Source organism: Hemicordylus capensis, chromosome 3 (genome assembly GCF_027244095.1).
Source record: "Hemicordylus capensis ecotype Gifberg chromosome 3, rHemCap1.1.pri, whole genome shotgun sequence".
NCBI classification, from domain to species: Eukaryota; Metazoa; Chordata; class Lepidosauria; order Squamata; family Cordylidae; genus Hemicordylus; species Hemicordylus capensis.
Window position 1 is genome coordinate 6,389,613 of NC_069659.1, and position 12,412 is coordinate 6,402,024.

Here is a 12,412-nt window from a genome sequence, read left to right on the forward strand (position 1 = left end):
TGTTCTTATGAAGCTGTTAAAAGGGGCTCCTAACTACTGTTGAGCAAACTGAGCAAGTGCCATTCTGTAAAGTAAAGTAGAGTAGAGTAGAGTAGAGTAGAGTAGAGTAGAGTAGAGTAGAGTAGAGTAGAGTAGAGTAGAGTAAAGTGTGCCGTCATGTTGATTTCGACTCCTGGCACCCACAGAGCCCTGTGGTTGTCTTTGGTAGAATACAGGGAGGTTTACCATTGCTTCCTCCCGCACAATATGAGATGATGCCTTTTTCAGCATCTTCCTAGAGACTCTCATATTTAGCAGTATGGGGCAAGTGGGGGCAACACCTGGCCCCCTTCAGCCAAGCACAGTGTCATAAGAACATAAGAGCAGCCCTGCTGGATCAGCCCCAAGGAGGCCTATCTAGTCTAGCATCCTCTTCCACACAGTGGCCCACCAGATGCCGCTGGAAGCCACAGGCCGGAGTTGAGGGCATGCCCTCTCACCTGCCATTACTCCCCTGCAACTGGTACTCAGAGGCACCCTGCCTTGGAGGTTGGAGGTGGCCCAGAGTGTCTCTCCTGCTGGTGTCTGTCTTGTGTTTCTTTCTAGATAGTGAGTCTCTTTGCAACAGGGAATCATCTGCTATGAAAACCTTTTTTCCCCTTCTTCTATATACAGTATATAAACCACTGTTTTTTAAAGGTTTTTTTGCTATGTATATTGCTTTGACACCTTTTGTATTGAAAAACAGTAAACATACTTTAAATAATAATTAAGCACAATAATAAAGCTAGACAATAACATGTGGAGATGCAGGCAGATTTTATTTTGGAAAGGCTGGGGAAAGCTATACAAGCACTGCCCTCTGCCCCCAAAGAGCTTACAAAGACATTCAGAAGAGCTTAACCCATGACAACCAACAGTAAGGACGGAGGACACAGCAGGAGACTAGTTCAAGCAAGGTACCTGGTTACTTGTCTAGGCGAAGCTTGAAGGGAAAGGTGAATACCTGGAACTTCTTGCAAAGCTTAGAAATCTTGAAAGTTTTAGAAACACTAATTCTCACATTTGTCTCAATTTTGCATTGCACAATATGTACTCTTGTCACAAAATAAGGAATTTCACATAATTTGGGATTTTTTGATTAAAAATAATGCACTAGAAGGCAAGTGTTGGTGTGTGTGTGTGGGGGGGGGCAACTGAGGGGTGGATTAGCCAATGCTTTGGAACTGCTACCCTTGAGGCTGCTTGGGCTAGCTCCTGGTGCCACTGGATTTGGAAAGCCAATTTTGCTCCCGAAGGACAAAAAGTCAGATCGGTTGAAATGACTGACTGAAGCTTTATGCTCATATGAATCCGGAAAGCAACAGAACAATAAATAAGTCATGATCATTGAGGCAAAGCATATCTGGATCAATCTAAACACTGGGAACGAAAATCCATCTGCTGCAAGGAGAAACATTCAAATCAGCACAGAGCCTTCATGCGAGGTGAGCAATGGAAGCCCTACAGAATGAAAAGGCCTACATTTGCACTGAGCCTGGGGGGCCGGGACCTGCATGATCCATTGTGGCAGGGGATGATGTTGTCGCATAACAACATCTGGGGACCCAAGGCTGAGAGCCCCGCGGATATCCTTTGCATATCTCTAGTGAGGGAGCACTAGGCAGCCTCCATTTGCTGACTTGTGCAACTTTATTATCTATCTATCTATCTATCTATCTATCTATCTATCTATCTATCTACATTTATATCCCGCTCTTCCTCCAAGGAGCCCAGAGAGGTGTACTACATACTTGAGTTTCTCTTTCACAACAACCCTGTGAGGTAGGTTAGGCTGAGAGAGAAGTGACTGGCCCAGTTACCCAGCTAGTTTGGCTGAATGGGGATTTGAAATCAGGTCTCCCCGGTCCTTTAGCAGCTAAAAGCAAATGGAAGAGGAACTCCCAATGCAATGAGAGCATCCAACAAAGAGGGCTATAATGTCCATGAATGAGGTGCAAGCAAATGTCCTCATAGATGCTATTTGCTTACAGGGTTCTCTGGGCCAGTCATGTATCTCTCAGCTTAACCTACCTCACAGGGTTGTTGTGAGGATAAAAATAACCATATACACTGCTCAGAGCTCCTCGGAGGAAGACCGGGATATAAGTGTAAAACAAAACAAAAAAAATCTCCCCCCCGCAGCCAATTGTCACAACTTCCTGCTCTGAGCAAGGGTTGGACTAGAAGACCTTGAAGGTCCCTTACAACTCTTAAAATCTGATGATAAGCAAATATTCTACCAGGTATACTACCACATTCAAAATAATATGGTTTCATATTAAAAAGTGCTTTTTGTGTTTTACAGCCAAATTACATGATGTTGGAGACAAATGAACAGCCAACTAACATGTGAGTGTGTGTGTGTGAGAGTGAGAGAGTGAGAGAGAGAGAGAGAGAGAGAGAGAGAGAGAGAGCACAAGCGCTGCAGGGGGCTGGTGAATCTGATTAGGGAAAGGGGCTTTTAATCCTGGGGCATTTCCTGATCACCCTCTGCAAGCTGCTTTTCTTTCTGTAATGGCAAAAAAAGATCTCTCATAGACCTTCCTTGTGGATGGAGAAGATGCTGGGGGCAATTTTAATATGAAAAATGAGCCACAGGGAATGGGTTAAGCACTGCCGCGGCCTGCACCATTGCTCTGATCAAATTTGATCAGTCCTCGCACAATTGTGCATTTCAATTTCTTTTTAAAAGTCAAGGCATTGCTCCTACGTCTACTGTCCCACATCTCGTTTGGCTGGCTAGAGAGTTATTCACACATGGCTTCATGCTGAGGGGTAAATGTTGAGCGAAGCCACTTCGAATTACACTCGCGGCATTGAGGGAAGCAGCCCCTCCCCCCTGCTCTCGGGTTTTGTTTTGATGCAAGTTCACATGGCATGCCTCCGTGTTTTCCTTCTAGCTGATTTTTAGGGGGGAGGTGGGGGAGAAATTACTAAAGAGCTATATCTGCATTTCTAAAGAGAGTATCCCTCTTATCATGCTAATGATTCTACATCAGTGCCTCTCCCTATTTGCTCTGGCGCTTTCAGAAAAAGTAGCTTAAAACCAGCATTTAAAAAACCCAGAAATACATCAAGATAAGCTAGAATTCGCACCACAAAGCCCAGTTTGTGTGTGGAGTGCATCCAAAAACCTCAAAGGAACTTCGGGGTAAGTTTGGCTGGTGTGTGAACGCACACATTCTCCTCTGAAGTCAATTCGGGATAGAAACCCTGTGTGTAAAGCCTCTTGTAGTAGTTTCCAGCAAGTGATTTGTGTTATGCTCCTCAAGTTGGTCTAAACTTTATGTGAACCTTTGCATTTCTGCTTTTCTTCCCGTTCGGCCATATGTTACAATGAAACTATAGCTTCATTTTCTTTTTAGATTCTAGATGGTGCTATGACAAATCGGTCTTTGAAGATGGATTTTACCCAGCCCCTTATATTATAAAAGCTGTCTGTGGCAGAATTTTCACTGAGACAATGAGAAATATTTTCACAAATGTGCAATATTAATAAAACTATTTAGAGAAGAGTAGTATTCAAGTAGTATTCATAGTAGTATTCCAGAAGTACATTGTAAGGAAGTGCACTAGAAAATACCTCTTTTGGACGCCCATTTATTTCCAGAACTTCTGTTGACTTTTTGTTTCAGTTCTTCTTCTGTGTTTTGGGACTCATGCAGAGACTCCTAATTCATTTCCCCTCATCTGTTTGCATTGTTTTAATGATTTTAAAAAACTTTAAACTGTAGATCAGCTGCAACATTTTTCAAGGTAGTGGCCATTTTCCCCCCACAAGACTGTCCCAGAATGTTGCCACATCCTGAAGCATATATGGGTATTCAAGATGGCACCTGACGAGAGACAAATGCCCAGTGGACTCCTGTCTCTGCTGACCCAGATGGCAGTAAAAACTACAGTTTAAAGTAATTCTTTTTAAAAGCAGCAAGTGAGATTCTGAAAACAAATGACAATCATCCACATTTTGACCCCCTCTGTGTTTTGGAATGTATGGAACCTGAACCAAATAGGCCCCATTTTCCTTGGGATGCAGTTCTGAGAATAAGTGCAGATAGCAAATTTCCCATCATAGGGAAGCAAAACTAAAGACGCTTATGCATGATCAGAGCAAGTACTTTCACTATGAAGTTCTTTTGCATTTAGAATGTTAGAACACTTGTGAAATGTTAGAATTCCAATACAGTGACACCATTGTTTCAATCAGCAGTCCAGGAAGCCAATGGAAAGGTCACAGTCTTCATATTGGATTAGCAGCACCAATGAAGGTTCCCTTGGAGAGAGAAGTCAGGAGGTGACCTATTGGGGCAAAGTGTTTTGCCCCCAAATGCTTGGGATAGCATTTCCTCCTCTTCTTCTTGTCTTGAACCAGCGGCCAACCACCTTTCATCATCGGCATGGTCACCATAGCTGTAAAGATGTGGGTTATCACCCTTTTGTACATGAAAGTGCTTAGTGTCATTGGGCCAAACTGGATGTGATATGGGAGATATATGAGCCATCAGCTATCCGTTCTTTCACCCATTCACAAATTGTTGGCACCTGGTACATATGTGAATCGATAAGTTAAATACCTGAAAACGTAAGCAAGCATTTAGGTGTTTGCTGTTTCACTTACGATGCCTGTTCTTCTACAGTGTACCTTTAGGCCTCTCTACGCAAGACCTCCTCTCAGATGCCTTGGGATTCAATGCAAATGCTGAAAATTGCACTGAACACCCAGGAGGAAGATCCCATCTTGTTTATCTCAAATGTTTCACCATAAGCTAAACTCAAGGCAACATAGGGAGAAGCTAGCAGAGTCTGGAACAAAAGCTTTTGCTTACATCTATGGCTGGGCTAGGAAGTTTCCCAGACTTTCGTTATGCAAATTCTGGCAGTAGAGTTTTCCCGCCTCCAAGGCTCTGGATCACTGGATTTCTGACCAATCTTTAGAGCGTTAAAAATCCCTGCCAGGATGTTTGCTTAGCTCAGTGTGAGCATTTAATGTCCAGGATTGGGGCTAAAAATAGATTCCCGTTGGAAACTCCTCTACCCAAGTGTAGAACCTCATTTTCCATTCTACAAGTCTCAGCAGAACTTTCACGGAAATAAAGTCTGAATTGTATTTTTTTTCTGAGGATTCAAAGCTGGCAGATCCATATTCTGAAACAAGAAATTAAGAGTTTCAGCAACATTGTTACCCCAAAGCACATGGCACAACGCACATGGGACACTGATGGGAACAGAGCAGACAGCATATGTAGCACAGTGGGGAAATGCTTGACTAACAAGCAGAAGGTTGCTGGTTTGAATCCCCGCTGGTACTATATTGGGCAGTAGCGATATAGGAAGATGCTGAAAGGCATCGTCTCATGCTGTGTGGGAGGAAACAATGGTAAACCCTTCCTGTTCTGCCAAAGAAAACCACAGGTCTCTGTGGGCGCCAGGAGTCGAAATTGACTTGACGGCACACTCTACCTTTTTACGTGCCCATATGAACACACAGGACTCTGAGCGGGGGGGAACAAGATAATTCTTTGAAACCATGAGAGTTAGAAGCTTTTCTCTCTCTTTTAGAAAAAGAAAAGAAAAGAAATGAAATACTTGGGAAGTCCAATTCCACACCATAGTTGAGGATTCATGCTGCAAGAGTGCATGTGCAGAGGAGTGAAACATGCACAACCTTGCCTAGTGCAACTGTTCAGTACTTAGTAGGCTTCCTCTATAGCATTTGGTAGGCTCGCTAGACCACCAGCCAACCTTACTAAGTTGCAGCTTCATGTCCAGAATTCTTTACACCCTATTAAACGAGTTGCGAAGTGGGGCAGGAAACAAGGACACACAAAGATGGCTCTGAACAGAGATCTGAAATGGCGGCCCTCCTGCAGATGTTGACCTACAACTCCTAGCATTCATGGCTGCTGGCCATTGTGATTGGGGACAGTGGAGTCATAGCCCAATATCAGCTGGAGGGTTACAGTTTGAGACTCCTGTGCAAACGAATAAACACTCATACTGTCAAACAGCGCCCCTTCAGAAGAACCTGGGGTGGGGGAGTTGACTGTGCAATTGCAATTCCCCATTTCCCAAGTCAGCTCCTCAGGACTGAGATGTTTTGGAGCCAAAATCCACCCCGGTGGTAATGCTCACCATCTTCAAAGTTTGGCCCACATTCATTGCCACTCATGATCCAGTCCTCAAATGAGCTCTTGTCAAAACAATCCAGCCACAGACAGGTCATGTTTGGAACCCAGAAATTATTCAAGAGAAGAGCTTTGAAGGACTGGGGCCCACCCTTTATGGAACGGCAATAATACTCTATTTTGGAGAGCTCCTAGCTGAGCCCCCAAAGGAAACTCCCCTCCGTCATCCAGACCCTAGGAATCCTGTCCACAATGTCTTGTGAAACAGACGAGCTTGGGGCCTTCCCTCTAGAGTTGTCTTTCAACCAAACATTAAGTAGCATTCCTGCTAATCTTCTGCTTTCTTCCTCTGCTCCTTGGCCTCGCTTCTAACACATGGTCTCCTGAAGAATGTTGGGGCCAGATGTAGAAGAAGCCATCTTCAAAACCATCCCAAATGGTTCCTTAGAACAACCATGAGGTAAGAGAGAGAGGAACACACCAGGCAGTCTGTTATTTACACAACTAACACTCTCCATTTCAGTGACGAAGCCAGGGCCTTTTGAGGGGGTTGCCATGACAACCAGAGTTAGGCTTCTCTGAGCCACGTAGGCCAAACTCTCCCTCTGGATGGGCAATGAAGTACCAACAATGGGAGAAGTTGCCTCACGCATGGACCTTGGTGGCCCAAAGCCAGCGAGTCGCCAATCCCTCCTTGGCACAGGAGCGCAGTTGCTTTCACGTGCCACTAGGGCCTGCTCGTCATGAGTTGTGCTTCCATTTGGAACTGACTTTGTCCAACAGGTGCCTGGTGCTTTCGCGAAACTTGCGTTGAGTGAAGTAAAAGAGGATGGGATCCAGTACACTGTTCATGCTGGCAAACGGCCTGGTGCACTTGTAGGTGATGGCGAATGCCTGCATGGTGAGGCAGTGCACATTGGGCAAGGAGCGGATGATCAGGTAGATGGTCTTGGTGAGGTGGAAGGGGAAGAAACTGATGGCGAAGACCAGCACCACAATGATGATCATCCGGATGGCCTTGTCCTTCTTCTTCCGGACGGCCAACCCAATCAACTCGTCCTTCTGGCAGAGGATTTTGGTCATGCTACAATAGCACCCTAGGATGGAGACAAAGGGAATCAAGAACCCCGTGACTGTCAAAGTGATGCCGTAAGGGAAGTAGTTGGCTGAGCGGTCGGGGGTGCTGAGGTCGTAGCATACAGTCCGGTTTCTCTGGATGCCAGTGGAGGCGAAGATGAAAGTGGGCAAGCACTGAGCAATGACCACAACCCATACCACTCCGCACACCATCCAGGTGAAGCCCTTGCCCCTCTTTTTGTGCCAGGTGGAGAGCGGGTGGCAGATCCCCAGGTAGCGCTGGACACTCATGCAGGTGAGGAAGAGAATGCTGCCATGTAGGTTGGTGTAGAACTGGAAACGCACAAACCGGCAGGTGAAATCGCCAAAGGGCCAGTAGTCCTTCTGGGAATAGTTGTAGATGAGGAGCGGCAGGGAACAGACATAGAGCAAGTCAGCCACCGCCAAGTTCAACATGTAGATGGTAGTGCGGGTCAGCACCTTCCGGGACAGCCAGATCTGGACGATGACAATGAAGTTCAAGGGCAGTCCTACCACTAAGACCACCGAGTACACCACAGGCAGCAAGATCTGCTTGAACTCTTCATGGTAAGTGCAAGAGTTCTTCCCACCAGCAGATGCGGTCAGGTTATCCATCCCTGAATGGCCGGCCTTTCTATACACTTGCTTCAAACCCTGAGCCGTCTTCCAGGCAAGCAGGACCTGCACGTAAGACATAAAACATCGCAGTTATGGACATTAATTTTTGTTTAAATCCCATCCCCATCCTATCTCAGGGGCTTGTGGTGCTGGTTGCTTAAACTTCATATAAAATAGAACAGTTCGGAGTACACTAGAGACTTCTCTCTGTAGGAGCTCTCACCTCAACTGAGAGGTGGATTAGAAACACTAGCACTAGTGGAGAACCTTTGTTGTTGGGGCAGGAGAGGGGTGGGGAACAGGTTAACGGCACTCCTGGTAGTGGCACTCCTTTGCGATTCATTTCCTAAGATGGTGGTTTTCAAACTGTGCTCTAGGCAGGGGCAGGCAGCCCAGGAGCGAGTGGCAGGTCATGGGCTTATCAGAAGTAGCTCCCCAGGTCTTTGGGCTTCCTTCTGCCTTTCAGTGAATAGGGCACATCTGATCTGACTGCCTGAGTGGGACGTGGCTGTACCGTTCCTAATCTTTCTCTGAGTGCTCAGGGTTGCTTCTACTTCATCTCCCATTAGTTTCTGTTCAGTGCCTTCTCCCACACAGCATGGCTCCCTTCCTGTCCTGCAACAAAATTCTCCTGGAGAACTATTCAGTTTTCAAGGTGCTGGCAAAAATACAAGCAGCGCAGTGGTATAGGGCAGGGATTCTCAGCGTTGGGTCCCCAGATGTTATTGGACTTCAACTCCCATAATCCCAAAGGCCATTGGGGCTGGGGATTATGGGAGTTGAAGTCCAGTATCATCTGGGGACCCAACGTTGAGAATCCCTGGTATAGGGCATGCTTTGCCTGCAGGGTCAGTCCAAACCCTTAAGCAGGACTGGAAAGGTCCCCTGCCTGAAACCATCACCCACATCCAGACAACAAAATGGACCAAGGGCCTGACTTGGTTCAAGGCAGCTTCATATGACATGACAGTTGGGTGGACCGAAGGGAAGATTTTTAAAAGAGTGATTCTGTTTATATTCTGGGGGATGGGGGACATTCCAGGTAATTCAGGAGGAAGCATTACAATGCTGTGACAGCAGCTGTGAATAGCACATATGGATGGTGGGACTGTTTTGCTTCCCATTCATTCTTCTTTACAATTTGGGTAGAGAAACACATTTAGGTTGGGAAGCAGAGGTGTGCAGAACTGGTTTGGATCAAATTGGGTCTGATTCAAACCGGCCCAATTCGACCAGTTTGAACTTGAACTGAACTGGCCTCAAAAAAAGGCAGCCAGTCCAAGTTTGAACTGAAGTGGGCCTGATCCCTAACAGACTGGTTCAACCCAGTCCAAAAGTCCGAAGGGCTATGCTTGTAAAGGGGAATATGGCGAGGATTCTGCTTTTCAAGCAAAAGGGAATCCTGCCTTCTAAGGGTGGTGGTGGTGGGGAAGCACCTTTAAAAGTAGGCGCCTACCAATCCTCTGGGGGCGGCTGTGCGGTTAACATAAGAACATAAGCACAGCCCTGCTGGATCAGGCCCAAGGAGGCCCCTCTAGTCCAGGATCCTGTTTCGCACAGTGGCCCACCAGATGCCCCTGGGGGAACCTATAGGCAAGAGGTATGTGCATGCTCTCTCCTGCTGTTACACCCCTGCAACTGGTACTGAGAGGCATCCTGCCTCTGAGGCTGGAGGTGGCCCACCGCACTCCGACTAGTAGCCCTTGATAGACCTCTCCTCCATGAAGTTATCCAAACCCCTCTTAAAGCCATCCAGGTTGTTGGCTGTCACCACATCCTGTGGCAGAGAGTTCCACGAGTGGATCACGCGTTGTGTGAAAAAATGTTTCCGTCCTCTGTGCATACGTGGAGGCCATTTGCACATGCACGGAGGTAATGCAAATCACTGGAGGCTGGAACTGTGCTGCTGCGGCTCGGGACACTCTGCAGGGGGGCGGGCCGGGGTTTAGAGGAGCTGCCACCACCAGTAAAGTACCCTGGCCACCCTTAGAAACCTTTTAAAGGCAGAATTCCCTTTTGCTTGTAAAAGGAATCCTCACCAGATCCCCCTTATAAGCACAGTCCCTCGAACTGGTCTGAACTGGTTCAACCTGGTTTGATTGAATGGACCGGACCGCTGGCTGGATCGACGGAACTGGTTTGCGGACCAATGGTTCAGTTTTAATTCCATTCGGATTTGAACCAAACCACCGAAACAGTTCTGCTGGGAAGCAGAAGACGGATGCATGAAGCACAAGTAAACGATACCAATGGAAGGCACTTTACATTGACCTGCCTTGGTTCACATGAATGTAGCCTTTTGGAGCCTTGCCACACAACATGGGCTGGAGAAACCCCCATTCTAGGAGATCAGTTGCTGGTGGGAACTGCATCTCCTGTTATGATTTCTATACGCCAGTAGATGGCACCATTGCAACACAGAGGCTGGCACCACTATAGCTCTAGTTTGTGTAGCAGAACACCTGCTTCAGAGTTATGTGGAATTCAGAAGTTTACACACCCTGGAAACTATAGAAGGTTGTTTAAAAACAAAAACAAAAAACTAATACAGATTTTAATCTATGCATATCAAGACACAACCCCTTATTGCCCATGCAAAGCTGTAACTAGGTCTAAGTAGTATATGCAACAATACTAAAGACAGCATCCTGCCTTCAAGAGTCTGCCATATCCGTGGCTGGGGATATCTAAATGGGTAAAGGACATGAGAACATTCTCCATCAAGGAAAACTGGGTTCTGTGACCTAGAAAAATGTTGCAAAAATAATGCATGCTAGCTTACTTTGCAAAGTTGATTCTGCTTCTGCTAGGCATAGCAGAGAACAAAGGATGATTCAGGATAACCCTGACCATTGGAATTCATGTTACACACACAACACACACACCCCTCAGTGCTTGCAGGGCAATGGGACACACATATCCCTCACCATTCTGGTTTGTTTAAAATTCCGAATTCCCCCCAGACCCAAACCTTTTGCTTTCCTGTGGGCTTTTAAAGATTGCTTCCTATAGATTGCAGGTACTTGGAATGCTTCAGGGACCCATCCCTTTAATCCACATGAATAGTCCACATTAATCAGTGGGTCCCACTCTGAGTAGATACAACTCCCCTCCCATAATAAACAACAGACTCCAAAGGGAAATCAGTGTCCATCCGCCCCCCCCCCCCGACACCCACTAACTGATACTGTCTGGCCATTAATGCAGGTTAAAAATTCTGCATTGAACATGGTTTTCTTGGGAAATGGATTGACACTGGCTCTGCTGCGGCCTCGTGCATCTGGACACGTTTCCCTCCCTGGCTCCGACCTCTCCCCCTCCTGCAATTAGATGCTCAGATTGCAACTGACCACAGTCCAAATGGGAGGTACAAATGGAAATAAATCGCAAGGCATCCGCACCTCAGAATGCTCAGCTTAAGGGAAATGGCCTTTTGTGGAGAGGCGGAGAAGATGGCACTGTTCCGACTACAACCAGACCGACCCACAAATGTCCTGCAGTGGAAGATCACATGATCAGCTTGTTAGGCTCCTACTGCTTTTATCTCATGAATTAAGAATACTTGCCTTCCTAGTTCAAAATTCAGACCATTTGAGGTGGCGAAGAAAAAAGAGATTAAAATAGAGCCGCACAATTTACAAGGCAAAGAGGAAGTTTTTTACACAGTGCATGAGTGCCACTAACTTTGATGAAAGAGGTTTCACAAATTCATAGAGGGCATGGTGATATAGAACCTCCACGTTCAGGGGCAGTATACCAGTGTTATGGGGCAGGGCATTTGCCTATGGTGGCAAAATTTGAGGAGCAGCAAATTTGCCCCTCCTCAAATTTGGTCCCCCCTCTCTGTGGTCAGCAGCTGCTGCAGCAAGGGTGGAGTGAGCGAAGAGAAAATCGCCCTGTTTACCTTATTTTAAAAAGGGCAGACCCTTTTTGTTTAAGGTAAAAGGGTGGCAAAAGCCTTTTTGCCTATGGGCAACAAAAAGCTTAATCCGCCCCTGAGCAGAATGCTGGACTAGACGGGCCCTTTTGCCTGATCCCGCAGGGCTTTTCTTACATTCTTAACTTCCGGGGGAGAAATGCTGTAAATTCCACTTGCTGGGAAGAGAAGCTGGTGCCTTATTCAGCATCAAACCATCTGCTCTTTGCAGAGGCGCTCTTACTCCTGGACTTCAGGGCCAAGGTCCTGGGCCTCCACAACCCCTGGGGCCCCCCAAATCCTCTTTAGTCTGTCCTGGGTGGTAGGGTTTGTGCCTTCAAGAACCTACATGTTAAAAAAATGATGCTTAACTTGCAGCCGGGGGTGGTGGTGGGTGGGCTCCAAAGGTCTTTAGGTCCAGGCTCCAAAATTACCTAGGTGTACCTCTGGCCCTCTGTGCCCAGATTTGCCTCCACTGACCAGCAGAGGCTCTCCAAGGCCTGGAGATCCTTTTCACTGAACAGTACAAGCCACTGGAAAGGAGTTGTGGCTGCCCGCCTGGGCTTACCCACATGCACTCCAGATGACAAGAAACCAGCCCAATGCAGACACTTACCTCTAGCTAATTGGGATC

The 12,412-nt window shown here is 46.7% G+C and overlaps 1 protein-coding gene across 6 annotated transcripts in view; it reads right to left on the reverse strand.

Annotated features, from left to right (window-relative positions):
- Positions 1-781: 781 nt before the first annotated feature.
- Positions 782-12,412, reverse strand: part of P2RY6 (pyrimidinergic receptor P2Y6) — an 80,261-nt gene continuing 68,630 nt past the window's right edge. For 3 of the 6 annotated variants that reach the window (XM_053311919.1, XM_053311922.1, XM_053311918.1), the window contains exon 2: positions 782-7,925. In XM_053311919.1, the coding sequence (XP_053167894.1) occupies positions 6,888-7,859 (972 nt within the window). In that variant the 5' untranslated portion in view covers positions 7,860-7,925 and the 3' untranslated portion in view covers positions 782-6,887. Of the gene's footprint in view, positions 8,213-8,376; positions 8,541-11,263; positions 11,357-12,412 lie in introns of those variants that run through there. The other 3 variants (XR_008320105.1, XM_053311920.1, XM_053311921.1) reach the window with 3 other exon arrangements.